Raw genomic sequence first — 26,540 nt, forward strand, 5'->3', positions numbered from 1 at the left:
TTCCAACCATTGTTTCTTGTCCTGCCCTCTGGTGCATTGGTGAATAACATGACCATCTACCTCAGAATGCGTGGTGGCAATGGCTTTCTCAATTGGGCATCTCCTCACCATGCCCCCTCCCCACTTTTATTATCCCCCCCCCCAGTTTAGGAGCATGACTTCCAAGAAAGCCGCCGGGAGGAGCCTGGTGAAAAAGGGAGCCAAGCCGACGCTTCCAGCCAAGCCGTCCGGAGCAGCCCCTGGGAAGCCAGGTAGCAGAGGGGCAGGGCGTGGGGAGGGGGTGCTCTGGGCAGGCTCCCCAAAGAAGGGGCAGCCAGAAGGCCCGCAAGGGGTGACCAAGAGCTGTAGAAGGGGCTGAGGGGAAAGTAGAAGGGGGTAGGGGTAAGAAAGCGTGACTTTCGCCCAGGCGTTGGTAGCAGAATCTTGGGGGGGGGAGGGGGAGTCAGTTGCCCCTGTGCTCATTTGGGGTGAAGGCAGGAGCAGCCCAGCGGCTCCAGTGAGGTTGAGAGATTCTGTGCTGGGGGAACTGGCGGGCGGCAGTTGAACGGGCATCTTAGTTGGGGAGGGCACTTGACCCCTGAGAGAGGGTCTCGGTGCCTGGGCTTCGAGCTGGATTAGCCGAGGGTATCTGGGCTTTGAAAAGGAGTTCGGCAACAAGGCCGCTCTCCTTCATCCAGCCCGGAGGCCGGCTCCAAGCCGGGAGCCACAGCACAGCGCGTGATCCCGGGACACTGCGACCGTCATAAATACGCTTCAGTTGCCAAGCGTCTGAATTTTGATCACGTGACCACGGGGGGGGGGAATGCTGCTGGAGCCATAATGTGAAAAACAGTCATGAATCACTTTGTTCAGCGCCATTGTAACTCCGAACAGTCACTAACTGAATCGTCGTAAGTGAAGGTCTACCTGCTCTTGCTGGCCACCTCCCGACCAGACCAAACTCTTGTCCTTCCATCGTGAAAGAAACTATTTTGCTATTTTTGTTATTTGTGTGGTTTTATTTTATTTATGTTATTTATTTAATTTTTGTTAGCAGCCTAAAGTTCCATTTAGCAACCGGGTAACCACTGAAGTTAAACAAAAAAACAAACAAATACAAATGGGAAGTGGTACTTGCCCTCCTCTTCCTCTTTTCCTTGAAATTTCCTTCCAGGAATCGCCGGCCCAGTCGCCGGGCATATCCTTTCTTTCACCAGACTTTGTATTGTTGTGATTCTTAAAATGTGGCCATGCAAAGCAAGGAAGAAAGGGGGGTTTTGGGAGGTGCGAGAGACGGGAGAAGCCTTCCACAGAGGCCAAGCTATGAGGCGCCCGGGGACTTTGCGGGGGCTTCCGTCCCCCTGGACTGAGCCTTGGCAGCCGGCCTCGCTCAGCTCTTCAGGTCACCCTAGTCTAGAAAATGGGGACTTCTGAGGATTGTGGGTGGCGTCTGGTTTACATTTGAACTTTCTCCCTGTGACCTTTTCAGGCCCCCAAACAGACGGGGAAGAGGCAGCCCCAGCAGATGACCCTTCCCACCGCCAGGAGTCTCCCAGCAGCCATCCCACGGGTAGGTAGGTAGGTAGGTGGGCACGGGGTCTTGCCCTGGCACTTGCCCTGCCTTTAAATGGGAATGGAAATGGCCGAGCTCCTGCCAAATAAAAAAAATCTCACAGTAACTCACGTCCTTGTAAACTCCAGACTAGACTACTGTAACGCACTCTACATGGGGACCCCAGAAGGCAGCCACGCAGGCAGTCACCGGTGCCAGATGCACGGCACACGTAACACCACTCCTGCGTGGGCTGCAGTGGTTACTGGTGTGTTTCTGGGTGTAATTCAAGGTGCTGGTGGCTTCCTATAAAGCCCTGCATGGCTTGGGTACCTCAGGGGTACCCGAGGGATCACCTTCCCCCCCCCAAAAAATCTCTGCCTGTCCAACCTGGTCAAACAGAATGGATCTGCTGCAGATCCCGTCAGTCAAAGAACATCGGCTGGCAGGGACCAGAAGGGGCGCTTTTTCTGCAGTGGCCCCTACTCTGTGGAACAACATCTTCCCTTCGGACACCAGAATATATCACCGGCCTGCAGGAGCTGCACTGGCTGCTGATTTTTTTCCAGATGCAATTCAAAGTGCTGGTTGTCGCCTTTAAAACCCTACATGGCTTGCAAGTAGGTTAGCTGAAGGACCAGCCCTTCCCAGTTCCATCCCCAGGCCCAACCCACCAGAACAGGGAGGCAGGGAGTGTGGCCGGTCCCCCCTCCTGAGGACCCAGAAGAAGGATCTTCTCCTTGGTGGCTCCCCCACTTTGGAATATCTTCCCCGTGGAGAGTAGACTGGCCCCCACTTTGACATTTTCTCACAAGGGCTGGTTCTGCCAATGGGCCTGGGGAACCCCAAGTGGTGGGATGGAGCCCCTCAATTGGCTTGTTTGATTGCATGTTGTCACCAGGAGTGTGTGTGGGGGTTAGTGTTTACTTTTTTTATATGGGGTATTTTGTTGTTTGTAAGCTGCCTAGAGTCACTGATTCTAGACCCATATAAATTAAATAAATAAATAAAATGTTTTAAAAATAATGTTCTGAACTGTGAGCCGCTATGTAAATTTTGGGCAGCTATATAAATCAAATCAAATCACTCAATCAATCCATCAATCAACCAACCAATTAAAGTATCCCTGAAACTTTGCTGAATGCCAGAGAAGTAGAGGGTGGCCACAGTGACCCCAATTTTAAAAAGGAAGTCCGAAAATAGAGGGTGGCCGGCTCCAGAGAAGCTAGTGAGGATGGATGTAGAAGAGCATATCTGGCCCCGGAGAAGGAAGGGGGAAGGGCTGCCTTGGTCTTGTCTTAAGAGCCTTTAGGGTGAGAGGTGGTCAAGAGAGACCACAGAGTTTTTGTTCCTCTCCCCAAAGGCTAGAAACAAGCGTTATCCAATGAAGAAGAAGAAGAAGACCCTTCTTCATGCAGCGTAGAATGGATCTGTGGAAGTCTTTCCCACAAGAGAGACCCACTGAAGGCCACTAGTGGAGATGGCTTGAGGTTGAACTAAGGTCTGGAGGACAAGTCTATCAAGGCCCATCGTCAATGCCTATCAATGCCTATCAAGGCCATGATGTTTGAAGGAACCGTGGGGTTGGAGGAGGGTCTTCTGGTCCAACCCACCCTCTGGGGCACCTGAGGGATCCCCTTTCCCCAAGAGTCTCTACCCGTCCATCTAGATTGAGCTGAGTGGGCATGCTGCAGATCCCGTCAGCCAAAGAGTGACAGCTGGTGGGAACCAGAAGATGAGCACTTTCAGAGTGGCCCCTGTTCTGTGGAACGTCCACCATTTGGAGATCGATCAAAATGGCCCCAACCCGCTTAGCCTTTCACAAGGCCCTAAAAACCTGGGTGTTTTCCCGAGCCGGGGGGGGCAGCTGAACGTAGCCCCAGGACCTCAGCATCTTTTTTTTATTGCAGCAACCAGGACTGGATGCAGCATTCCAGTTGTGGCCTCACTGCTGCAGTATAAAGCGGCATTATTATTTCTCATAATCTTGATGCTGTCCCTTTGTTGATGCAGCCCAGGACTGCCTTGGCCTTTTTGGCAGCTGCAGCACACAGCTGGCTCATCCTCCAGAACACCTAGATCCCTCCCATAGACAGACGTGCTCGGGAATGCTGTGTCCAGTTCTGGACACCACAGTACAAGAAGGCTACTGGGGAACTGAAAGAGTGCAGAGGAGAGGCCCTGAACATGGCAATGTTTCTGAAAATCACTGGCTGGAAAAGAGGGTTTAAAAAAAGAAAAGACATCTAAAAGGCCAGCATTGATGCCCTTTACCTGGCGCAGAGCAATACAGAGAGCAATACAGAGGCCACATGTTATGTCCCAGCTGGCAGAATCCATCCAGATGACCCTGGATCCAGTTGGCCAAGGCCCAAGCCATCCCCTTGCCAGGCTGTATTTGAGACGAGGGAGGACCCACAAGCCAGCATCAGCTAAGACCGCATGGACGTGGATCTCTGAACGCCATAAATGGGGGGCTTGACTTTGGGCAACTTAAAGAGAGCTTTTTCAGGAGCCCCTAAATCCCCCAGTGAAGACCCTCTGAAACTTTCGAGGGCCCAGTTCAGCCTCTGCTGGGCTCTTTGGAACTTAAGCTGGCTGACGCTGGTTTTTCCCTGAAGTCAGTCCCCCCTCCCCAGTCTTTTGTAGCAGAGAGGAGGATCAGCGGGGCCCTGGGAATCTCACTTAATGCCCTGGGCCTCTCCTTTCTGTCCCCAGGCCTGAGTCACGAGGCAGAAGCCGCGCTCACGTTGCAGTGTGCCTTCCGTCGGATCCTGGCCTGCCGGGAGAGAAAGCGAAGACTGAAGCAGCAACGGGAGTATGAAGAATTAATGGATCGCCTCCAAAAGGAGGTGAGGGGCAGGAGGGCCCTGGCAAAGCAGGGGAGCCCGTTCTGTGCAAATGCTGGCAGGCAGATGGCTGAACCCCAGTCACCCTTGTGGGCTAGGATGGCTAATTGTATTGAATCCTGGGTTCTGTCCAACGAGATGCAATTCAGTGGTGAGAAAAGTAAAGTTTTACACTAAGGCAAGAAAAACCAAATGCACAGATATAGAATGGGCGGCACTTGGCTCAGCAGGCGCAACTGTTAAGAGGGATCTAGGCATCCCAGTAGATCACCGTTTAAGTGTGAGCCAGTGGTGTACTGCAGCTGCCCCAAAAAACTTCAATGTGGTCCTAGGCTGCATCAACAGAAGGATAGCATCGAAATCACGAAAAGGGATAGCACTGCTTTATGCCGCATTGGTGAGACCAGACTTGGAATCTTGCATCCAGTTCTGGCTGCCATGATACAAAAAAGATGCTGAGACTCTGGAAAGAGGGCAGGGAAGAGCAACAAAGAGGACTGAGGGGCTGGAGGCGAAACCGTAGGATGAAGGGTTGCAGGAGCTGGGTGTGTCCAGTCAACAAAGAGAAGAGCGCTCCCTCTTCCCGTCTGGGCCTGGCTGGCAGCCCCGGATCCTGGCTCCGAAGGGACCACCAGGAGTCTCTCTTTGCCGGGCTGTCTATGTTGCAGGCTTTTGTCGCTCTAGTGAAGAGAGAGCAGGAGGAAGCTGAGCGGGCGCGAAAGAAAGAAGAGGAAGAAAAGAAGCAGCAAAGAGAGGAGCAGCAGCGGAGAAAACGGATGCTGGAGGCAGCTTTTGAAGGAGATGTGGAGGAGATGAAGGCCGTTCTGAAAGAGGTAAAAATGAGCTTGCGGTTCCTCTTTCCGGCTCTGCACCCCAACAGGCACCAGGTTGGAAGGGGAGATGCCCCTTGCCTGTTTTTGTTGCATTTTCAAGCTGTGTGGCCTTGGAATATGTCCCAGGGGCCTCTGAGAGACGTTCTGAAGTACCCAATGGGCCTTTTTCACAACGCAAAAGGGGCATTCAAATGTTATTCTGTTACTACAAGGCAGAACCCTGGATTCATGTGTGTGTGTGGGGGGGTGCTTTCCTCAGCCAGAGCCACAGGGCATAAACTGGAATGATGCTTGGCCTGGCCAGAGAGAGGGCTGGAGGGAGGAGGGAATCTATCTTCTGCCTTCTCCCCAAATCGCTCAACCAGAGATTGAAGCATCTTCAATATCTTACTAATTGCACATTATAAAATTCCAGACTTAACCATATATTCTAGCGTAGAAGACCTATTCTGGTTTACGTGGAACTCCTGACAAAGCCTAGTTATAGTTTTATGGAATCGCAGGATGGTTAGGTCCCATGTCAGTCTCTGTCAGCCAAATGAGGTCGTTAACTTGGATATTTGGAATCTGAACACTGTTTTGAATATTAAGAAAAAGCTTGCCTCGTCTTCTGAGCCTCATCCCTCCTAGGTGGAGCTTCCTTCGTAAGACAGCTGTCACCCGGCCACTGTGGGAGGGGGCTGGCTTGCCCTGCTGGCCTGGAGCGTCAGGGAGCCCTGGGCATCCTTGGGGAGGGAGGTGGGGAGGGAGCCTTCCCAACGCAACAGCTTTGGACCCGTTTCATGACGGGGCATTTCCATAAACACTAGCGAGAAGATTAGAAGGGGGTGGGTGGGAGATGGGGAGCAGCACACATCAACCAGGCCCCAGACTCGCCTCGCCTTCTCTTACCTCATGCAGAGTGGTCAGTCCTCTCTTCTTGGACAAACCACCCACTCGCTCTTTCAAGGTGGCGGATCTGGACACCAAGAACAGTGTGGGAATAGATGAGAAGGGGAAGGTTGTCCGGCTCCAGCATCTCCTCAACATGGTGGACTGCACGGACGCCAACGGCAACACCCCCCTCTCCGAGGCCTCTGGAGGGGGCCATCCCGAAGCCATCCGGATGCTGATAGAAAACGGAGGCAATCCCAACAGCAGGGTGAGAAGACGGTGAGGGAGGTATGCCCGGGGTGGTGTGGGTGCAGCCCCCCTGGGGGTCAAGCCTCCGTCTCCACTGGTGCTCTGTGGCCTCAGTGCCAGAGAGGGCCCTCGGCTGTGGGGGTGGGGTGGGAGGGGAGGCTGCTTTTGGGAAGAGCCTGGTTTAGGAGAGGACATCAGACGTAAGGAACGATGGTGTGAACTTGGGGGTGTTTGTGCCTGCCAGGAGCCATTAGGACCCAGAGCCCCTGGCAGCGGTTACTCGAAATAAATAGAGCCTCCCTGGCGCCTCCGGGGTGTCCCACCAGGACAAGCGGCATCACAAACAAAGCAGATCTGTGCTGTGCGGCTGGTCCTGGGCAGTCCTTGCATTTTGGATTCTAATGTGCGCGCGCACACAGACACACGCACACACACACAAACTACTCCAAGTAAGATCCTGCCTAATCTAACTGGATGATGCTGGGAAGAGATGACCAAACTAGCCACAGCAGGCCTCGATACGCATTCCTACATGCCTTCCTTACGGTCCTCAACTTCCAGCCTCTGATTTATCCCGTGGAGCGAGCGGGAAGGAAGGGAGCCTTTGGGTGGGCCCAGGAGGAACTCCGGCCTTCTCTCGGAGGAAGCCTGGCCTGAAACCTCTCCCCAAAACAGTCTCTGACAAGCCAGGCATTCTGACTGACCAGATGCTGAGCTTGGGCAAATGCATTAATAGCCCACCTGTTGCGAGGGCTTCAGCTTCATGGCAACAGTTTTGTTTGACAATGGAGATTTCCCAGGCATAGCTCAAGAGGATGGCTTTAAATCCTACCTGACTTGACTCCCAGATAGCCTCAGGATGCCCCCTTTGGTACTACCTCCGCTCACCCAGTGCAGTTCACCTAACAAGTGATGTGACTGGCACAACCCCTTCCTTCCTTCCTTCCTTCTCTTTCTCTTCCTTCCTTCCTTCCTTCTCTTTATCTTCCTTCCTTCCTTCCTTCCTTTCTCTTCCTTCCTTCTTTCTCTTCCTTCCTTCCTTCCTTCCTTCCTTCCTTCCTTCCTTCCTTCCTTCCTTCTTTCTTTCTCTTTCTTTTTTTCTTCTCTTTCTTTTTTTCTTCTCTTTCTTTCTTTCTTTTTCTTTCTTTCTTTCTTTCTTTCTTTCTTTCTTTCTTTCTTTCTTTCTTTCTTTCTTTCTTTCTCTTCCTTTCTTCCTTCCTTTCTTTCTCTTCCTTTCTTCTTCCTTTCTTCTTAGGGTGCCTTTAACCGGACTCCTTTGTACCGAGCAGCCTTTGGGGGACACTTGGCAGCAGTGGAGCTGCTTCTCCAGCACGGAGCTGACCCTCGACTCTATGCTGATGATGGCAACACACCGGAGCAGGTATGCCTGCCCCCCTCCTCCCCCTCAGCTGTGGCTGACTGAAGCTACCTTGCAGGAAAAGGCCCCGTTAGCTGTTCCTTGCAAAGGAAGCAGCCTTATGCCAAGCATAAAAAGTAGGAAGCCAAAGCAAAGGGAAAGTGTGGGTGATCGCCTTTAAAGCCCAGCAGGGCCTGGGTTACTTGAGGGACCATCTCACCCCGATGGGACAGGCCTGCCCCACCCCCGTGCCGGCAGAGGAGGTCTGCTGCTGCGGGTCCCATCAGCCAAGGTGTTTGGGCTGGTGGGCTCCAGGAGAAGACCCTTCTCTGCAGTGGCCCTGGCCCTTTGGAACATCTAGCCCCCCTCCACCCGAGTTGAGATCTGCCCCCTCCCACCCTCCTGGCCCCCCTAGAGGCCTGAGGCTCTGCCAGTGGCCCCGGGGCCTCAGGGAGGAAGCACCGCACTGAAGGTGGTTGCTGGAGGAGTAGCGGTGCCCACCTCTCAACGTCTTCGTGTCCCTCCTATCACACCTAGAGCAAGGTGGGCAGAAGCGCTCAGCACGCCACCCACCGCTGGCATGTACCCATCCTCAAATTCCCCGTCTCCAATAAACCTTCCCCCAAGTAATCAGATTTAGTGTTTGCTATGTAATTTGTTCCGCTGACGTGTCCTTTATGTTGGGTCCCCTCTGAAGCGCTGTGTCTGCTGGGGCCTTTTCTTTGGCCCCCCAGCCCCCCTGTGAAGGCCCCGGTCTGTTTCGCGATAGGAGAGCACATTGCTGCTATCCCCCAGGCTTCAGGGTGCCTCGTAGGTTGCTTTTTGCATGCTTGGGTTGGTTTTTATGATTCTCCTTTTATTTTCTTCTTTTGTTTCAATTTCTTTCTTTCTTGGATTTTTTTCTTCTTTTTATTGTTGCATACTGCTTGCATCGACAGCTTATATATATATTTAAATTAAATTTAAAAAACCAAATTTTATATTCCCTGTCAAATACTATTGTTATGATTTTTGAAATATTAATTTTCAAATCTGTAGCCACTCAGAATCGCCTCAGACCATGAGATGGGAGACAAATAAATTTATCAAATTAAATTTAACATAATAATAATATGCTTCATTGCCCCATACTATCTAACATTTATTGCAAACCAGGTAACAGCAAGGCGCTCATTCGAAAACTAAAACAACATGAATTAAAAGCTAGTTTAAAAGCCTGGGGGGGGGGGAAAGGAGGTTTTTTTTTACCTGGGGCCAAAATGATGCTGGCCACCAAGCTCTCTGAGGAGGGAATTTTATACAGGTGGGTCCTTGGGTCGCACTGTTTATTCGGTGCCTCTTTAAAGGGACCACGAGGAGATTTATGGCCATCACAGCCTCAGAATAATCGCAATTGCCAAAGTTTCCCTCAGGCTCCCGAGAGGCGAAGCTGATGGGAAGCTGGGAGTTGCGATCACTTAACAACTGGCACGGCTGCCTCAATTGCCCTCGCTGTGTGAGGCGGTCACATGCTGTCACACTTCAGGAGCACATCACTTAGCAACAGAGTTCAGGGTCCCCATTGCCACCGTAATCGGAGGACTTACCTGTACATGGGGCGGGGGGCACTGTGGAAAAAGAGCCCCCGCTCACTTCCTCATTTCTGCCTCATTCTCAGGTCTCCGCTCCCTCTTTGCTTGCTCCCCACTCAGCCCTTCGGGTTAGGCAGCAGACCCCCCACAGCTCCCCTGCCTGGTTCCTCCAGGACTGCTGAGCGTCTCAGGCACCGCTGCTCTCCTCCCCTCAGAGGAGGGGGCTCCCCCTTGCACTTGCACCCCGTTGCCAGTTCACGCCTTTGGAGAGAGGGTCGAGCGCCATTCTTCCAGCCCTACCTTCACTGGTTCCAGTGATCTGGTCACCACCTCCTCCTCCTCCTCCTCCTCCTCCTCCTCCTCCTCCTTCTTCTTCTTCTTCTGCCATATCCGTTATCAGACGTTGGTGATCATGTTGGCGATCCTGTTTTTATCAGCAGCCGTACGAAAAAGTGCTGTTGAGTTTTGTCCAAACCGGTCCCTGAGATTTTGAACCTTCGTCCAGATCTATTGGTCTTTCCCCGATCTCTTCATTCCAGGCGGTTGTTTTTCATTCATTCCATTCTCTTTGTTAATAATTCATGCTCTTTGCCATTCACTCCTTTTACGCTACAAGGTGCAATTTTGATAGGCCTGCCACGGCTGTCAACAGCCCCCCTGCCCGCCCCTTGGCCAACTTAAAACTTTCACTGAATGCTGTAGATGGGTCTGCCAGCTTAACTGCACCCGTGCCGCCTGCCTCGCGTATCCAGAGCCAAGTGTCGCACCATCTCTCCCTCCCCTGCGCTTACATTTGCTGGGCTCACTTTGTGTTCCGACCCAAGACACGCTGGCAAGGAAGAGGTTATGGCACACTTAACACAGTGCCAAACGACCCACCAAGGGTGCTGGTGAAGCTCTGCCCCAGCCCTCGGCTTTCCCTCAGTCCGAATCGCCCAGTTCCCGGTTCCTAGCCAACCCACGAGGCGGTGAGGGAAGTCACCACACCCAAAGTACCAAGTCCACAACACAAGTCCAGGGTTCCAAAAACCAAAGCAGGATCCAAGAGTCCGAAGTCAGAGAGCCAAGTGCAATATCCACAAATGAAGTCCAAAGTCCACAGCTAAGAAACAAGATCCAAGATTCACAAGGCCCTGTTTACAAAAGCCGGGGAGGTGTGCATCAAAACAAATGGGTGTTTCCAACAGACACACTTTCCTCAGGAGTCTGGTTAAATCACCCTTCCCCAGGTGTGAAGGATGAGAAGGGGCAGGGCTGCTTCCTCATGAGCAGCAGGAGAAGGGAAAGACCAGAACCCTGAGACCCCCCACCCCACGGGACAGGCTGGGGCCAGGGACAACACTGACTGGATCTGGTCAGGGAGGAAGGAGAAGAGCCGCTCCAAAGCAGGGTGCCCCCCCCACTCCTGAGCCCTCGGGAGGATCCCGGAGGATCACCCGGTTGATGGTATCAAAAGCTGCCCAGACATCCAGGAGAGCAAGCGCGCGCGCACACGCGCACACGCACGCACGCACGCATACAAACGCACACACACGAGCCCTTCAAAAGTCATCCACCAGGGCAACAAATGCCATCTTGGTTCTACAACTGAGTCCTAATCACATGCCACCTCCCAGGGAAACCTGGCCAGCCAGGAAGGGCCCTGCGTGCAGTACGCAGGTGGCCAAACTCGTGGAGGAGACAAGGATTCTGCCCACTTCCTCAGGACTGGTCAGCTCAGACTCCTGCAGAAAAGAAGAGGGGTCTAAGCCCCTCAGCAACTCCTTAGGACAGGGGTGTCAAACTGCCGGCCCGCTGAAACTGTGCCCATTGCCAGCAATGGAAAAAAGTCACCATACGTCAAGTGACATTGCGAGTTTGACACCCCTGCCCTAGGACCTGCCGGCCCGTCCGTAGATGCAATAAGAGCAGACCAATACGTCTTCCTGGTCACTGTTGCTGCCACAAGGCAGGTCCCAACCAAGACTCTCACCTGTATTCAGTCAGCTTCACTCCTGCAGTGAGTCCAGGTCTGGTCAGTTGGACCAGGTCCCCGTTTCCCATAGTGGCTATGAACCCCTGACCCTAACCCTTGACTCCAGGCTCAGAGAAGGCAGATGGAAGTCCCCAAGGCAGGGGGGGAGGCTTTCAATGGGCCAAGGACCTGGACTGTATGCACCCCAGATGGGCGAGTGGCTGGGTGTGTGGATGGGAGGCTCCCCGGAGGCTCTGCTTGACAGTGCCAAGCCTTGGGCATAGCAAAGGCCCTCTGCTCCCCAGAGGGAATGGCCCTGGTCGTCCTTAGTAGTCAAGAATACTATTCTTGCTGGTGAGCATCTCAGGCCATGGCCTTCTGCTATTCCTCTCAAGATTGCTTCTCTGGACAGTGTGGTGGCCATCCTGAATGCCTGGGACATCACTCTGACGGACACCATGCTTCAAAAGATGGAGGCTGAACAGCAGCGGAGAGTCCAGCAGAAGCAGAGGCACAAGGAAGCTGAAATGCGCCAGTGAGTCCCTTCCTCCCCTCTCCGTCCCCCTCCCCCCACTGCAGCGCTTGTGAGGGACCGGCATCTGGGGGCTCTTCGGGGATGACCTTGCTGCCCTCATGGAGCAGGTCTGTGTCTCCCATGGCCATCGCCACAGCTGCTGCCCGCAAAGCCCAGGTGTCCCTCCAGAATTGCTCTGCAGTTGGCCTGGTGGAGCAGTGGGGGGTGGTGGTGCTGCAAGCTGGCTGACCACTCTTGGGCCCAAGCAGTGCAAGGATGACGGAAGGGCATCAGGTCCTGGAAGCCCCCCAGGCCAAATCCCTCAGGACCTGAAGAAGCTGTTCTTTAGGTGAGTGTGGCTGGGAGGGGTTTTTAGCCCTGGCCCCTCCCGAGAGCCTCTGTGCCGGTCTTTTTCCGCTTACACACACAGACACAGACACAGACACACACACACACCCCAAGGCCTGATGAAGCAGGGTCTCCCGTCTCTTCTTCCTCCTTCAAATTGGACCTGTTGAACTGCGCTCTGCACACTACAGATGCGAATTGTGTAGGGCTGTCTCTCGCCAAGGAGTGACAGCGCCCCCTGCTCCTAGCTTCAGAAGAGGTGTGTGTATAAGGATGCTGAGGTACAGCGTTCTCCTGGGCCAGGCCTGTGAGATGGTTCCTTGGGGAGGGATGGCCTTGGAACGTTACACCCACCCGCAAAGCACGGCAACCACGCATTAGACAGAGTTGGAAGGGACCTTGGAGGTCTTCTAGTCCAACCCCCTACCCAGGCAGGAAACCCTACACCATTTTAGACAAATGTTTGTCCAATCTCTTCTTAAAAACTACCAGTGATGGAGCACCCACAACTTCTGGAGGCCAGCTGTTCCACTGGTTAATTGTTCTCACTGTTAGGATGTTTCTCCTAGGTTCAATCTCTCCTTGGTTAGTTGAGTTGTGCTGGGCAAGCCTGAAGCTCCCTGGCCCCAGGATGGCTTCCCCCTCGGAGACCTGGCTGCTCACTGAGAACAGGCCAATTGCCCCAGCAGCCTGGAGTCTCCTCCAGCGCCCTCTTCCCCCTCCCCCGCCCCCAAGCGCCATTCAGAGGGGTCTGTGGAAACTCCGTCAGCTCAGGATAAATGGCAGAAGAATCACTGCTCTCTCTCCACTCTCTGTTTCTCCTTCTCTCGTTTGGGCTCTCTTCCCTTCCCTCTCTTTTTAATCAACTATTTCTATATTGTTTTAATGCAGTGTTTTATCTATTGTGCTGCTTTTATTGTGAACAACTTTTGCTGTGTTTGGACATACCAAATGGCACGGAGGTAAACGCAGAGACGGTGTAGACCCTCTTTCTTATAAGGGGGGGGGAGGCGACAGCGTCACTCAAAGAAGCCTTGAGGGAGCCTGGATCTTCAGGACAGGAGGGGTCACAAAGTCCCACTCCAAGGACCTGGCCCTTCGGAGAAGCAGGATGACTCTGTGTGTGTGTGTGTGTGTGTGAAACATGCTCCCCACTAGCGTCTCGAAGGGGCCCCTGACGCCTCTTGGTCCCCACAGGACCACCGAAGCCGTGGAGCAGCTGGCCAAGGAGCACGAGAGATGCAGCAGGGAGGTGAGGTCCAGTGCCGCCTCCGGCCCTGGGAGCCTCTCTGGTCCGCCACCCCGGAGCTCTCCGCACGTAGTTCTTGGCCTGGGGGCTTTGGCCTCCCTGTGGCCTTGTCAGTGACCCCCAGTGGGATGGCTCCGTCCACTTGAACTTTCCCAGGCACACGGCCTCCCTTCTTTGCAGCTGCAGCAGGCCTACGCAGAGCTCAACCGACGGATAACGGAGCACGACAAGTGCCAGCGGAAGCAGATGGGGAACGCAGAGATGACGCTGCACGTGAGCACCGCTCCCCTTCCCGGGTGCCCTCCACGGGCCGTTCAGGGATGCTTGTGTGCTGCCAATTGCCAGGCTGTGGTGCTCTGAGCTCTCTGCCAGGGCACGGTGAGATTCTCCCTGCAGTGTAGGCCAGCTAGGAGCTGGGTGATGGGGTGCCAGGTGGCCAGGTGCCACCCGGCCCATCTGCAGGGGCTGTGAAAGGAGGCCCCCTCAAGAATTCAGAGGAAGTACTGGATTGCTGTGGCTATTTCTCTCTTGGGGGAGGGGGAACGCCTGCAATTGGGGACAGCTGTAAGTAGCTAACAATTAAGTGCCAACCATGGGCAGGGCACCTGGACATCAAATAATATATTACCTGGGCAGCGCCAGGGGAGCTGAGTGAGGCAGAGGGCTCACCCCCGTTTCACTCCTTCGCCAGGCAAGGGAAGGCTCCCTTGGGCCAGGCCCGGCCTTTCTAGCCAGGGGTGTTTCCTGGGACAGGCCATAGCCGATGCGGAAGAGCTGGTGGAGAAGCTGCGCCTGGCTGCTGAGGAGGCCGAGGAGAAGCTGTCCCTGGCCCGCCTGAAGCTGCGAGAGCAAATGCAGGAGGGTCAGTGAGGAGGCAGACGGTGGTTGCAAGGGGCGAGGCCATCCTGCCCGGCTCCTCCAGAGAGGCTCCTGGGCCGGGGGCTCAGCTCCTGCCTTCCCCTAAGGAGCTCCCTGCTGCCCCCAAGCCAGGACCCTTTTTGAGCACAAGTGACTTTGCCCCAAACAAGAAAGAGGGGCTCGTCCTTGCCCTGGCCCAGTTGGGAAGGGAGAGGAGGAGGAAGACGCCTCTTTGAGGAAGCGGATCCAGCATCCTGCCAGGTGCGGCTGGACACCACAAAGACAGCCGCTCAGCTTTTGCAACCCGAGCAGGCACTGGGGAGCGGGCCCCGAGGAAGAGGGCGCTGCTGCGCTGCCGGGCTTTCCTCGTGGTGTGGAAGGCAACTGCCGGTCAGCCCCTTACCTGTCTGTTCTGCCTTGGCAGGTTCGCCTTCCGAGATTCCGGGCCTCACGTGCTTTGTGCAGGAGCTGGACGATGTGCTGATGAAAGACGTGGGTGGGAAAATGCAGGCCGATGGGCGGTGAGTGGCGGGAGGGCCCCTCCCCAGCAGCCCTCCCCAGGAAGCCGCCTGGGCTCCAGCGGGAGATGGTTGGCCCCAGCCCCGAGCTCTCTCCTTCTCTCCGGACAGCTGGCCCCTGGTCATCGACCCCTCTGGGCAGGCAGCCATTTTCCTGCGCTACCGTGACACCAACTATCTGAACACTGCCAATCCTGCCGACATGGCCGTGGAAGCCATTCGCCTGGCCTTGCTGGGGTCTCTCCGGTAGGGCTCGGCCAGAGAGGAGGAGGCCCCTTCCCTCTAAAGGAGCACCGATTCAGGTGCGGTGTGGGAGGGGCGGCAGGTGTGCCAGAAACAATGACGCAGGTGGGCAGGGGAAGCCGGGTTCTGGCGAGGAGCACCACAGGGGCCTCCCGGCTGGTGACGTCCACGGGGGAACAACTCTCTCCCCCTCGCTTTCTCTCCTCCACCCCCCGGGCTCTGTTCCACCCATGGCCAGCTATGGAAAGCCCCTGGTCTTTGATATGATGGAACTGGACATGTTTGACACGGTGAAAAAGCAGTTGGAACGGCTAGAGACAGGCCTCACTCAGGCACTGCTGAGCAAGAAAATCCTTGGGAATGAAAGGTGAGCCCTTTAACGATGCGCCAGCAGCCGAGGGTAACTTCTGAGGGGCCAGAGCCCTCTCGGGTGCCCACAGAGAACCCAAGAATGGGGCGGCTGGAGGTCATCTGAAGGAAAGGCAGCAGGGCCACGCGCCAGCCATGGGATACAGAAAACAGACCTTGAGGTTCTGGGATGAGGCGCAGGGTCCTCCCAGCCGCCGCCGTGGCCGCCATGGCCGTTTCCTGGGTCTCCATCGGTGGACGCTGGTCTGAGGCTTCCTGGCCCCGATAGGAGCTGAGGCTGTCCTGAGAGAGGCCGAGATGCAATTCCTGTGGGCTGTGTGGATCTGGCCATTTCCAAAAAGGGAGCCCGTGGCCCTCGGAAGAGCGTCAGAGACAAATCCAACCATCCCCACCGATCACACTTCAAGTAAAACCATTTGGCCCAGTAAGCCCAGGGAGGGGCTCCGTGGTGGCTGCATTCATACAACCCAGTCAGCAGCAGATAAGTGTCTTAAGGATTAACCAAAGAATCAGACCACTTACTGGATTTACGTCACAGGGGAACCAGCTGGGCTGAGTTGGCATTACATGGTACGGAACAGAAAATTCGAACCAAGGTCAGCTCTAACCCAGCTTAGTGTGTTGTAAGAAGGCAGCCCCAGGTCTTCCCTGTTTAAAGCGTTGTTGTGAGCAGAGGGCTCTCCCATGCAGGTCAGCTGCAAGTGCTTTTCTCCTGGGGGATCTTTTCGATCTCCCCCCCCAATAGCTTTCCTTTCTTTGGAATCTTCCCAGCTCTGTACTGCTGTGACTCCTCCCCCACCCCCCAGCTGGGTTCGCACGAGGCACTTCTGGACCCCTAACCCCAACTCCCTGGCAGAGAGGTGGGAGGGTTAGCGTCCCACCAGCCTTGGAGTTCCTCTGCCCCCAGCGTCCCACCGCATCCCTTGAGGCTTTGGCCGACAGGCTGACCCCTCGCCACCCCAATGGATGAAGGAGAGCACCCCGCTTGCGTTCTGCCATCCTCACCCACAGCCACACTCGGAAAGACAGGTGGTCCCAAGGGAGGGGCTGTTTGATTGCTCTGCCTCACCCCCACCTGCAGAACGGGGCATTGCCCACCTGAGAGGGCAACGCGAGTTGCTAGCCAGGCCCTCCCCTGGGCACCGTCTTGTTCTCAGCCGGTGGCCCCACTCTGCCCAGAATGGCCGGGCCGTTGGATCCCTTCTCCTCCGTCTTGGGCAGATATCGCTCCCTACTGAGGCCAACAGATGGACCAGAATATGCAGAGACTGAGTTTCAAGTTGCTCGGATCGAGAAGTTCAGGCTCTTTGTGGTCACCAAGCGCCACCACCCCCCTGAAGACCTGCTGCAGACCCTCCTCCCCATCCAAGTCCTCCTGTCCGGGGCCAGGCGGTAGGCACAGCCTGGCAGTGCCCAGTTCAACAGCACCCTGAGGGGTGCGTGCTTATCTTGCAGTGACCCACAGCAGGGAGGCAGGCAGGAGGGTGGCTGGATGGGCAGTGCCCAGCAGCCGATGAGGCTTCCCGACTACCCTCGGCTCTTTTTCAGAAAGCCGGGCTTCAGAAGACCACCCCCCTTCCCCAAGTGGCTCCTGCCAGCCCCGTGCGCTGACTGGGAGGGAGGAGCCCAGACGGCCTTCCTGTTACCTTGGCAGACCACAAAGAAGCCGTGAGCACCAATAAAGAATTGTTCCTTTGGAAAGTCTCAAGATGGCCTCTTCTGAGCTTTTCTCCTCAGCCCCCCACTTCTGCAAGTTCCCCTCCAGGAAGGTCCCTGTGCCACCCCATGCCTGGATGATGGCAGCTTCTCCAGGCCTCTGCCCGCCTGCCGCTCCCCTTATCCGAGTCATTCCATTCCGGGCCCCTTAACAAAGGACGACTCCTGTCTTTGGGTCCAATGGGATGGCCAAAGAGAAGCCTATCACGGCTTAAGCCGGTGGCCCAATTTGATAAAACTTGGTAAGGCAACAGGTGGCCTAATTTAGCCCTCGTCCTTGGGACAGACTAAGGGGGGGGAAAATGTGGAACGTGGCTCTGGGCAAGGCTAGAATGCATATGACGGGATGGGGGTGGGGGAGAGGAAGCCCCCCCCCAGTGTCTGGCTGAAGCCAAGGGAAAGAAAAAAGGTCCGTCACACATTTTACCAAGTAACCGCAGACTTCAGTTTCCACCGGCCGAAAGGACAGGAGCCTGTGCCAGTAAGCGCCCGGCCCCTCCTCCGCCTTCTCCTTAAGGACCCGGGGCTGAAGGGGCAGCCAGAATGACCACCTCGCCCATCCATGTGCAGATGACAGAAAACCCCTCAAGCCGGCTAACCCCCCCCAGAGGCAAAACAGTCACAACCATTTCTCAGGTCAGAGAGACGGACACCACGGTGTGCGCACACACACGTGCTTATGCGCAGCTGCGGGACAGCCGGTATCTGTCTTGGGAACTTCCAAATAAGCAGCACTGATGGCCAACCGGGCACCAGTAACGAGGCTCGTCCTTTGGGGCTGCGTCCGAACCCCAGGAAGTGGCCAGGCCACCCTCCCCTGCAGGAGGCCCGGAAGAGAAGCAGCTTAAGGGGGATGGCAGGACTGGAAATTGTATCTTCCAAACAGAGACAGGGCCACTTGCTAGGCTTAGCTTGGAGGACCGACGGGAAAAATATTAAGGTTCTTAGTACCTGGAGGGAAGTCCCAGAGGACCAGGCTGTGAGATACGCCACGGGACGGGCAGGTCTCTGGAGCGGTTTCCTTTGGATCCTGCTGCAAGTCTCCCGAGGCCTTATTTTATTGATTTTTTAACTTATTTGTATCCTGCCTTTAATGTTTTTTACAAATAACCCAAGGAACACATCTAACAGCCCCCTCCTCTTTTCCCCACAACAACAACCCTGTGGGGTGGGCCAAGAGAGAGGGACTGGCCCAAGGTCAGCCGGTCAGTCTTTATGGCTAAGCTGGGATTAGAACTCACCGTCGTCTCCTGCTTTCTAGCCTGGTGCCTTAACCACTAGCCCGACGTGGCCTTTCGGCTGGCTGGGACGGGAGGAAGCGGTCAGTACTGGCCAGCATTCCTGCCCCACGTGATGCTCTGAGGAAGAAGGGCAGGCCAAGAGCAAAGAGGACGGAGTCACTCCAGGTGCTCCTCCCAGAGGCCCACAGGGGAGGAAGCGGAAGCGGGGGAGGGGTCCCCCCTCCGTCAGGGTCTCCGCCCACAGAGGGATCAATGACAAGCCCTCCTCACCTGTTCTACATCTGCCCACACCGGGCCCTTAAGCCCCCTCCCACAGCGTTTCTGCCCCCTGGCTACCCCTCCACTGCTTTGGGTCTCATTCCTTTTGGGGGTTACCTTAAAGCAGCCCAGATGCTCTTCACCATCCCTCCTGGAAGGCAGTCCCCCTCCAGTTGGCCTCATTTGGGGAGGGGGATGCTGCTAATCTTGCAGAGGGAGGGAGGGAGGGAGAGCAGCCCTGGGGGCCGGCTAGGTCAAGGAAGGATCCAGGGCTCTAAAAGGTAAAGTAAACTTTATTGTCATTGAACCACAAAATAGACTTCTTTGGTTGTACAAATGTCACTAGTTACAGTCTTGATCTCCCCCCCGGGGGGGGGGGGAGGAGAGATGGATCACAGCCCAGCACCTATAAGTTAGTTAGCCACAGAAACCCTGCCTGATCACTCCCCAGCTGCTCATTAAAAGCAAATGCTAAAATTAGTTTAAAAACAAGAAGCTCTAACGGGGGACCTCGGAGGAGAAGCCGCCTTCGTAGCTGGAGAAAAAGACACAGCGCCCCCCCCTCGCTACCTTCCCAAAACCGAGCGTGGGCAGTCCTGTTAAAACGAGCCTCCCTAGAGAGATGGCCTGTGGGCGCCTGGCAGCCTCCCCGGTGGGCGCCAGCATTGCCCCTTGCCCCCCCTTCCCAGATGGCCCCCGCAGCTCCACCAGCCAGGCCGCGAACCACTGACTGGGCTGGTGGGGGCCACAGTCGCAATCCTGGGACTCCCTTGGAAGCCCCCCATCCCCCCCATTATTCCAACCCCCAAGCTCTGCTTTGCCACGCCTAATGCCACTAGCCCGCCCCACTCGGCTTCACCCTTCTCTACTCTGCCTGGCAGGGCAGCGCCCAAACGTTGCCCCACCTCACCAGCAGGTGCTGCTGGGGCCCCAAGGGAAGGTGGGGGATAGGCACGGGGGCCCCACCGCTGGTTGGCCACGCCCGGCAGGTCTGTGGCGACCACGGCTGATGCCAAATGGAAACAGTTTCGTGGCCGTCCTCCACCCACCCGCTATTTACAGACCCCACATCCCATCGGTTCCCCTCACCCCCAATGCTCCACCTCCGATTTGTCACAACCTGCCCCAGTGCATTGCAAGCAGGTCCACAGCCCCACGGTCCATCAAGGGGGCCAGCGGCCTCACACCCCACTCCATCATCCCCTTGGCCTGGCTGTGTCCGTACAGTCTCCAAGGACTGGCGTGTTATGTCGGGACCGCGGCTTCTAAGCTGTGTTGGGCCTGCTGGAGGTTGCGCTCGTCACCAAACAGCCCCAGCTCCTGGCCCGCAGAGGGGCCGTGGGTCATCAAGGGCTCCGGGGTCCCACCGTGCTCCTGGCGCCCTGAGGGGAGGAAAGAGAAGTCAACCTGCTCTTCAGCCAGGCACCTTCTGGGAACGTGGTCCTCTCTCCACAGGCGGAGCGCGAAAGGCAGGAGGACCCTGCAGGAGCCCCCCCCTCTCGCCGGGACCAGGACCTGCAGGCTGAGGAGGAGGGGGAACAGCAGGGGGGGGGGGCTGAGCCGCCAGACCTGACGTCGGGAAGCTGGCTGAGCATGGCCTGGGGTGTGGTGGTCCTATCCCCTTGCGCAACGGCCCAGCCACGCGTCCCCCCTTCTTGCTCTGAGAGACAAAGCGGTCGTGGGCTGCAGAGAGGCCGCCCATCCACCCACCTGAGCTGCTGTCGAGGCTGCCAAAGCGCTTGCAGGACTCTCGCCCATCCGGAGTCTGCAAGAACAGAGGAGGGTGAGGCCCCCGCCTGCCTCCCCCTTGCTGGGGGCGGCCAGAGAAGGGGGCACTCAAGGAGGAAAGAGCAGGAATCAGGGGAAGGCGCGTGCTGGCCGCAGGGATGGAGGGGTGGGACGAGGGTCGGGGGGGCTCTTTTAAAGAGGCTGCTGGAGACTCAGGTTAGGGTCCTGCACCCGAGGGCCGAGAAGCCCTGGCCAGACCACGATACGCGTGTCTCCCCCCCAACCGCCACCTGCCATCATGGGGCTCGGCTGAGTGGCACGGAGGAGAGAAAGGGGGGAGAGAGAGAGAGAGAGAGAAAGGAAAAAGAACGGAAAGGGCCGGCAGGAGGAAAGGAAACGGAGCTCCTTCCACGCTCTCAGGAAGCAGCCGTGCCCCCCCCCCAGCCCTCCTCCTCCTCCTCCTCCTGAGGAGCCTTACTCAGCCCACCCACAACTTGGGGCACTTCCTCCCATCCAGGGCCCGCGTGCCATCCAGCCCCCCCTCGAATCAGCAGGGAGGAAAGGGGCCGGCATCACTGGCGCTCCATTCGGCATCTGTTGGGGGGGGTCAGAGTGGGGCCTGTCTAGTGCAGTGGGTAAGGAGCTGAGTTCGAGTCCTGCCCGGGGCTCCAAGCCAGCTGGGGGACGGCCACTTCCTTAGGGGCTGCCGAGAGAAAGTGGCAGGACTGGCCCAGGTAGCAGCCAGGAGTCAATGCTGACTCAAAGTCTCTCTCTCTCTCTCTCCTGCTGCCCCCACACCTGCACCAGGCTCCCCTCTCTGCTCTTGGCTGGCCTGGCTGAATCTGCCCCCTCAGGAGGAGGCGGGGAGGAAACCTGGACCCAGCCCAGGGGATTTCAGCAGCTCTGCCTCCCGCCTCCCCCCCCACTTCCCCCCCCCCAGAGGAGCTGACTTCCTTGGAGGGCCAGTGAGCCCCAGTCTAGAGCCCACCTACTTGCACCCTGGGGGGGGGCTCACCCACAGGCCTTGGAGCTGAACGGAGCTCACGGTCTGTGCAGGGACCCCGAGGGAAGAAGGGGGCCTTGCTGGACTATCCCCCCCGGGGGCCCTGCGCCCAGGGGGCCCTGTCCAGCCCCATTCACCCCCTTAGGAAGAGCCAGGGAGGTGGGAGAAAGGCAGGGGAGGGGGTGCAGCCAAGCTCCTCCCCTGGGAGAAAAGGCCGGGAAGGAAATGGTCGGGGAGAGGGGTCAAGGGCCACCTGGCCTGGGGAGAGCGGGGGGGGGCAGCCCCAGGGCGATGGGCAGACCAAAGCGCCTCCTTAAACCCTGGGGTCTTTTGACACAGGGGGAGGGGGGGCCCTTAATAAACGTGCAGAGGGAAAAGGGCCTCTCTGGGCTCTGGGCTACATTTTGGGGGGGGCTCAAACCTCCAGCTGCAGAGAGGGAGCACCCCCTGCTGCCAAGCACCCCAGAGGCCCCAGGTGGGTGGCCTGAGAAGCCAAGGAGGGCTTCGGCGCCCCCACTGGGCAGGGGGGAGCTTCCTGACCACGTCCCGCTCCGTGGAAATTGTACCTGGAGGTCATATACAGGTTTGGAAGAAGGAATGGCCGCAAATTCCCTGTAGAGGAACCTCTTTTCAGGCAGAGACTGGAAGGGCCAGCAGGGGGGGGGGGCAGAGGGGGGCAGAGGGAAGCAGAGACAGAGAGAGAGAGAGAGAAAACAAGAGTGACCAGTGCCCGGGGAGGCAGGTTATGCCTCACTTGCTCCAGGGAGAGGAGAGAGGGGCTCCTCTAGCTGCCTTGGGGCTGGGCCCCTGGGAGCCCCCCCCAGACCCCAGAGCGCCTTTCTCCTGTCCCAGGTGCCCTCCTGGCAGGGGGCGAAGGAAGCCACCGCCGCCTGGCTGCAGAACGGATTTCCTGGGCTGGGGGGGGCGGGGGGGGCGGGGGGCCAGCAGGGCAGGCTGTAGCGCAGGAGAGCTAAAGGCCAGGAGTCCTTTCCGGACGGGGCCCCCAGAGTGCCCGTGCCACGCAGTGCCTGGCACCCCTCCCAGGAGCAGCCTCTCTGCTGCGCAGGCGTCTCCTACCAGCCGGCCTGGCGTAACTGCGACCCGGGAAGCGCCGTCTGCAAAAGAGGGTCGGGCAGAGGAGCTTCAGAGACAATTGCCGCCACCTCCCCCCTCCCCCCCGCAGTGCCAACGTCCGTCAAAAGAGAAGACGCACCCTCCAAGGGCGTGGGGGAGGGCGTGGGGGCCGGGGACGGCGACTCTGCCAGCTGCTCCAGCGTGCCCCGCTTCTTGTTCTCCCTGGACCTGGCAATCACCATCTGGGCCTTGAGGGCATCCTGCTCCAGGGACTTCATTCTGCCGCAGGGAAAAAGAGCCGTCGGGGGTGCTGTGGGTCCTGCCCGGGAAGCCCCCCCCGGGGCACTCCAGTTGCTTCCCCCCCCAACACCTACCGTGCTGCTCGCCACATGGCCCGCTTCTCCGCTTCCAGGGCTCGGCGCTCCGCCGGGGAGAGCTCCTTCTCCGGGGCGGCCAGCAGCTCCGGGCTCTGCACCCGCAGGCGCTCCTGGTGCCGCCGTTCGGCTTTGGCTGTCCGGACCGGCACCCCCGGCTCCCCCCCTCTGGCGCAGACGGGACTCATCCTGTCAGAGGGAGGCTGAGGCTCAGCCCGCAAACCTCCTCCGCTCCCTCCTTCCCTCCCACCTGCTTGCTCAACCGGAGGAGGCAGGGCTGAGCCCTCCTCCTCCTCCTCCTCCTCGGGGGCCGTTGGGTGTGTTGGGGTCCAGGAGCCTGGAAGGCGCAAAGGAGGGCTGGCCACAGGCAGGGTCCTCCCAGAGGTCTTCTGGACAACACCCCAATGGCACCACAAGCCCAGAAAAGGTTTCCAGGATGCCCCCTACCCCAGAAAGAGGCAGGGAAGGGGGACGGACCCCAGGAGCCAGCACTGGGCCGGGCAGACCTCTCGGGGCCGGTACCGCGGCTCTCCCTGCCAGGGCAGTCTGGAAGAAGGGTGGCGCCCCTCCCACCCGGCCCCAGAGGGAAAGGGGGAGGGCTGTCTTGGCAAGAGAGAGGCCCGGCCCTGCTGCGGGGGTCACCTCTGGGCCAGACCCACCCTGTAGGGCTGGCACCTCACGCCTCGGAGGCAACGGCTGGGAAGGGAGCTCACCAAGCGGTGGGGGAGAGATTGTTCCCGTTCTGCTTCTCGACTCTGTACTCAACGCCTTCGATGAAGATGCTGGAGGGGCCGCCCATGCCTGGGGGGCGCTGGCCGTGTGCCACCTCCCCCTCCTCATCTTCCTCCTCCTCCTCCTCCTCCTCCAGCAACTGGGCTCGCTTCTGTTGGAGTTTCCGAGCTGCTGAGAAAGAGATGGGGGGGTGTCAAAATAGGGACCCCCCTCCTCACAGCCTCCTCCTTGGAATAGGAGGTCCCCTGAATGTTACCCAACAAGCAGCTGGACGGGACAGGGACTGAGGCTGCCACATGTGCAGGAAGGGACTTGAGAGGGCAGCCGAATGAACACACCACACAATCGCAAGGGAGAAGCACCCCAGATGAAACGGGGGCCGCTGGGCTTGTCCTCTGCCTGCCCCTCCAGAGCAGCTCCCAAAAGGCCGGCTGCAGAGGCCAGCCCCGAGCCCAGCCCCAGATCAGTGCCCCCCCCCGCTGCTGGTCCAGTGAGGTCAGCAACCGAGACCTGCTTTCCCCCAGGGACTCCGGGGGGTGGGTGGGAAAAAACAGCCAGATGGGCATGGAAGCAGTTGGCGCGCAGCCCCTCAGCCCGAAGGAGTGGGCAAGGGAGGGGCTCACCTCGGCCAGAAGGACTCCACCCCTGCCCCCCCCGCCCACAGGCCCCACCTTCCTCCTCCTTCATTTTCTTCAGGTCTTCCTCCCCGACCAGGGAGACTCGCTTCAGGGGCTTCTCGGCAGGCGGTGGCTGCTGCTTCAGCTCCAGCTCAAAGTACTTCTGTCTCTCGCGGAAGGTCCGCTGCTCCGGGCTGTGCGGGCCGCCCGGCCACGGGGTCTGTGGGGCAGGGGCACGAGGACGCGTGGGGTCAGCTGGGCTCAGGCGCCCTGCCCTGACGCCGCTCCCACTGCCTGTGCGCCTTACCTCGGAAGAGATGGGCAGTGCCTGCTCAAGGCTCCTCTGTCCCGGCAGCTCCTGGGGGGGGAGGGAAGGGGCAGGACACGGTGTGAGCACGGCACAGGCCAGGGCCACAGACCCCCCCCAGGCCCAGCCCACCTCACCTCCAGCTCCAAGGGCAGCTGCAATCCCGGGAGGGCGGCCAAGGCCCTGTAGGCCTGCTTGGCACTGACAGGGAGGTCCTCCCTCGGCGAGAGGGGTCTGGACTGCCAAGGCTGTGGGGAGAGTCAGAGGGAGGCAACTGACTGGCCGTGGGGGGCACCAAGGCTCGGGGAGCCTCCGCCAGAGACTGCCCGGGCTCTGCTGGCACTCCCGCGGTCCCTGCGCCCTGCCTCTCCCGGTGGACGGGGGCCTCTGAGACAGCAGGGGGGAAGGCAGGCAGGGCAAGGAGGGGGGCGTCTCCCGGGGACTCACCAGACCATTGGGGCCAGAGGTCAGCTCAGGCTGCTGGAAAGGGCTGGGATTGTCTGGGCCCTCCGCGGGGCTCGGGGCTGAGGTCAGGCGCAGGCGAGAGACTGGCTGAATTCTCCCGGGCTTGGTCTGCATGCACACCAGAGAGAGGAGCGGGTCAAAGAGCTGCCTGGAGCAGGCCACGGCCGGGAGCAGCTCAGGCCAAGCGGAGGCAGAGGCAGGGGGAGCACCGCAGGGGAGCACCGCGAGCCGATCCAGGAAACGGACGGGCCTCCATCCAACAGCCCTTCCGGCCTCCAGATTTCAGGGCTCACCCCCCAGACTGGCTGCTCAGGCTCTGTCTGGGAGGCCCCTTCCCCCCCCCCCCCGGTGTTGCACCTTGACCACCTGAGGTCGTAAAGGAGGGGGGCTGCCTCCCCCCCCCAAGCAGGACAGAGAAGCTGGGGGAGAGGCAGAGGGCACCAACTGAAGGGCACTTACAAAACGTGTCTCTTTGCCCACCAGGCAGAAAGGCCGGGACGGGGCCGAGCACTAGAGAATGACCAGGCCAGAGAAAGAAGCAGAGAGAGAGAGAGAGAGAGAGAGACTGACCGGCTGCAGGAGCAGCCGGCACAGACTGGGCCTCTCCCCAGAGCCTCCCTACCTGTTGGCTGCTGGGAGGCTCTTGCCGGCCGGACTCGGCTTCCCCCACTGCCAGACCCTGCAAGAGAGGGAGGAGGCGGCCATCAGGGTGGGCACAGCTCCCTGAACCCTTTGCCAAGGGAAGTCCCGGCTGCACGTTCTCCATGCAAACATCCAAGAATTTTTATTTATTTGCTTATTAAAATTATACACTGCCCTTCTCACTACGCAAAGCCACTTTCAGATCCCATCAGGCAGGGAGAAGAGCATGCTCTCAATCTCCTCAGCTAAGGGACGCCAAGAAGGTGGGGGCCTTTTCTGCCCCAGACAACGGTCCTCCCCACCACCCCACCACCCCGGGCTGGTTTTTCGTGCATCCTTAAAGGCCCCGAGTGTGTGCAGGCAGCCATTCCCTGCTTAATCTAGCAATTACAATGGGTGCTTTTTCTCAGCTGCTTTGTATTTTAATTTCTGTACTGCTGAAATTGATTTATTTTTAAAATGTTATTCACTGCCCAAAGTTATCTGGAGAGATAGACAGTCATGCAAATTGAACAATCAAGCATAAGTAAGTAAATTTAATTGGATGGACACGTGGCAACCATTGGCCCGCCCGTCCTGTCCCATCCTGTCCACAGGGCACTTGCTCAAGGCTGGATTATTTCCTGGCGCCCAGGTGGGGGCTGAACCTAGTCGATGAGCGTAGTAACACTGGCTCACCCTGCCCTCTCGGAGGCTGCTGATCGGGGCAAAAGAAAGATCCCCGTTGACCCAGATCCGCCCAGAGTTCTCACTCGGGGCACGGAGGGCCAGCGCCAGGCGGCCCCCCCTTTGGGCCCCAGAGGCAGGGGGAGGCAGCGGCAGCCACGGGGGGGCGGGGGGCAGCGCTAAGACCAGCCCCCTGCGCTGTGGGAATGGGCCCTGAAGAAGAAGAAGAAGAAGAAGCCGGGGGGTGGGGAGGAGACGCCTGAGGCAGCCAGGAAAAGAAGCCGACTGACCGGGGGTTTTCAATCCAGCACAAACAACCAGGATGGAATGAGCTTATTTCAGACCCAGGATGGAAAAGACGGCTGGGAAAGAGGGAAGGAAAGGAAGAGGGGATGACCAGC

The 26,540-nt window shown here is 58.0% G+C and overlaps 2 protein-coding genes across 2 annotated transcripts in view; one reads left to right on the top strand and one right to left on the bottom strand.

The window, feature by feature from the left end:
• Positions 1–154: 154 nt before the first annotated feature.
• IQANK1 (IQ motif and ankyrin repeat containing 1) lies at positions 155–16,712 on the top strand. The gene is made up of 15 exons (XM_029284375.1): positions 155–251; positions 1,469–1,549; positions 4,250–4,383; positions 5,049–5,213; positions 6,163–6,354; positions 7,591–7,716; positions 11,613–11,752; positions 11,860–11,949; positions 13,277–13,331; positions 13,509–13,601; positions 14,082–14,190; positions 14,611–14,707; positions 14,816–14,950; positions 15,186–15,314; positions 16,538–16,712. Exons 1-15 carry the CDS (start codon positions 155–157, stop codon positions 16,710–16,712), a joined length of 1,818 nt encoding a protein of 605 aa, XP_029140208.1.
• Positions 16,713–19,776: 3,064 nt separating this feature from the next.
• The window catches only part of SCRIB (scribble planar cell polarity protein), a 27,856-nt gene continuing 21,092 nt past the window's right edge, over positions 19,777–26,540 (bottom strand). Inside the window, exons 28-39 of the mRNA XM_015817110.1 lie at positions 25,454–25,510; positions 24,814–24,939; positions 24,504–24,614; positions 24,367–24,417; positions 24,114–24,279; positions 23,424–23,610; positions 22,711–22,899; positions 22,476–22,615; positions 22,340–22,377; positions 21,829–21,903; positions 20,242–20,296; positions 19,777–19,913 (exon numbers count right to left, since the gene is read on the bottom strand). Coding sequence (XP_015672596.1) covers positions 19,777–19,913; positions 20,242–20,296; positions 21,829–21,903; positions 22,340–22,377; positions 22,476–22,615; positions 22,711–22,899; positions 23,424–23,610; positions 24,114–24,279; positions 24,367–24,417; positions 24,504–24,614; positions 24,814–24,939; positions 25,454–25,510 — 1,332 coding nt within the window. The remainder of the gene's footprint in view (positions 19,914–20,241; positions 20,297–21,828; positions 21,904–22,339; positions 22,378–22,475; positions 22,616–22,710; positions 22,900–23,423; positions 23,611–24,113; positions 24,280–24,366; positions 24,418–24,503; positions 24,615–24,813; positions 24,940–25,453; positions 25,511–26,540) is intronic.

This window comes from Protobothrops mucrosquamatus, unplaced genomic scaffold (assembly GCF_001527695.2).
Source record: "Protobothrops mucrosquamatus isolate PMUCROS unplaced genomic scaffold, P.Mucros_1.0 scaffold553, whole genome shotgun sequence".
In the NCBI taxonomy this organism is placed as follows: Eukaryota; Metazoa; Chordata; class Lepidosauria; order Squamata; family Viperidae; genus Protobothrops; species Protobothrops mucrosquamatus.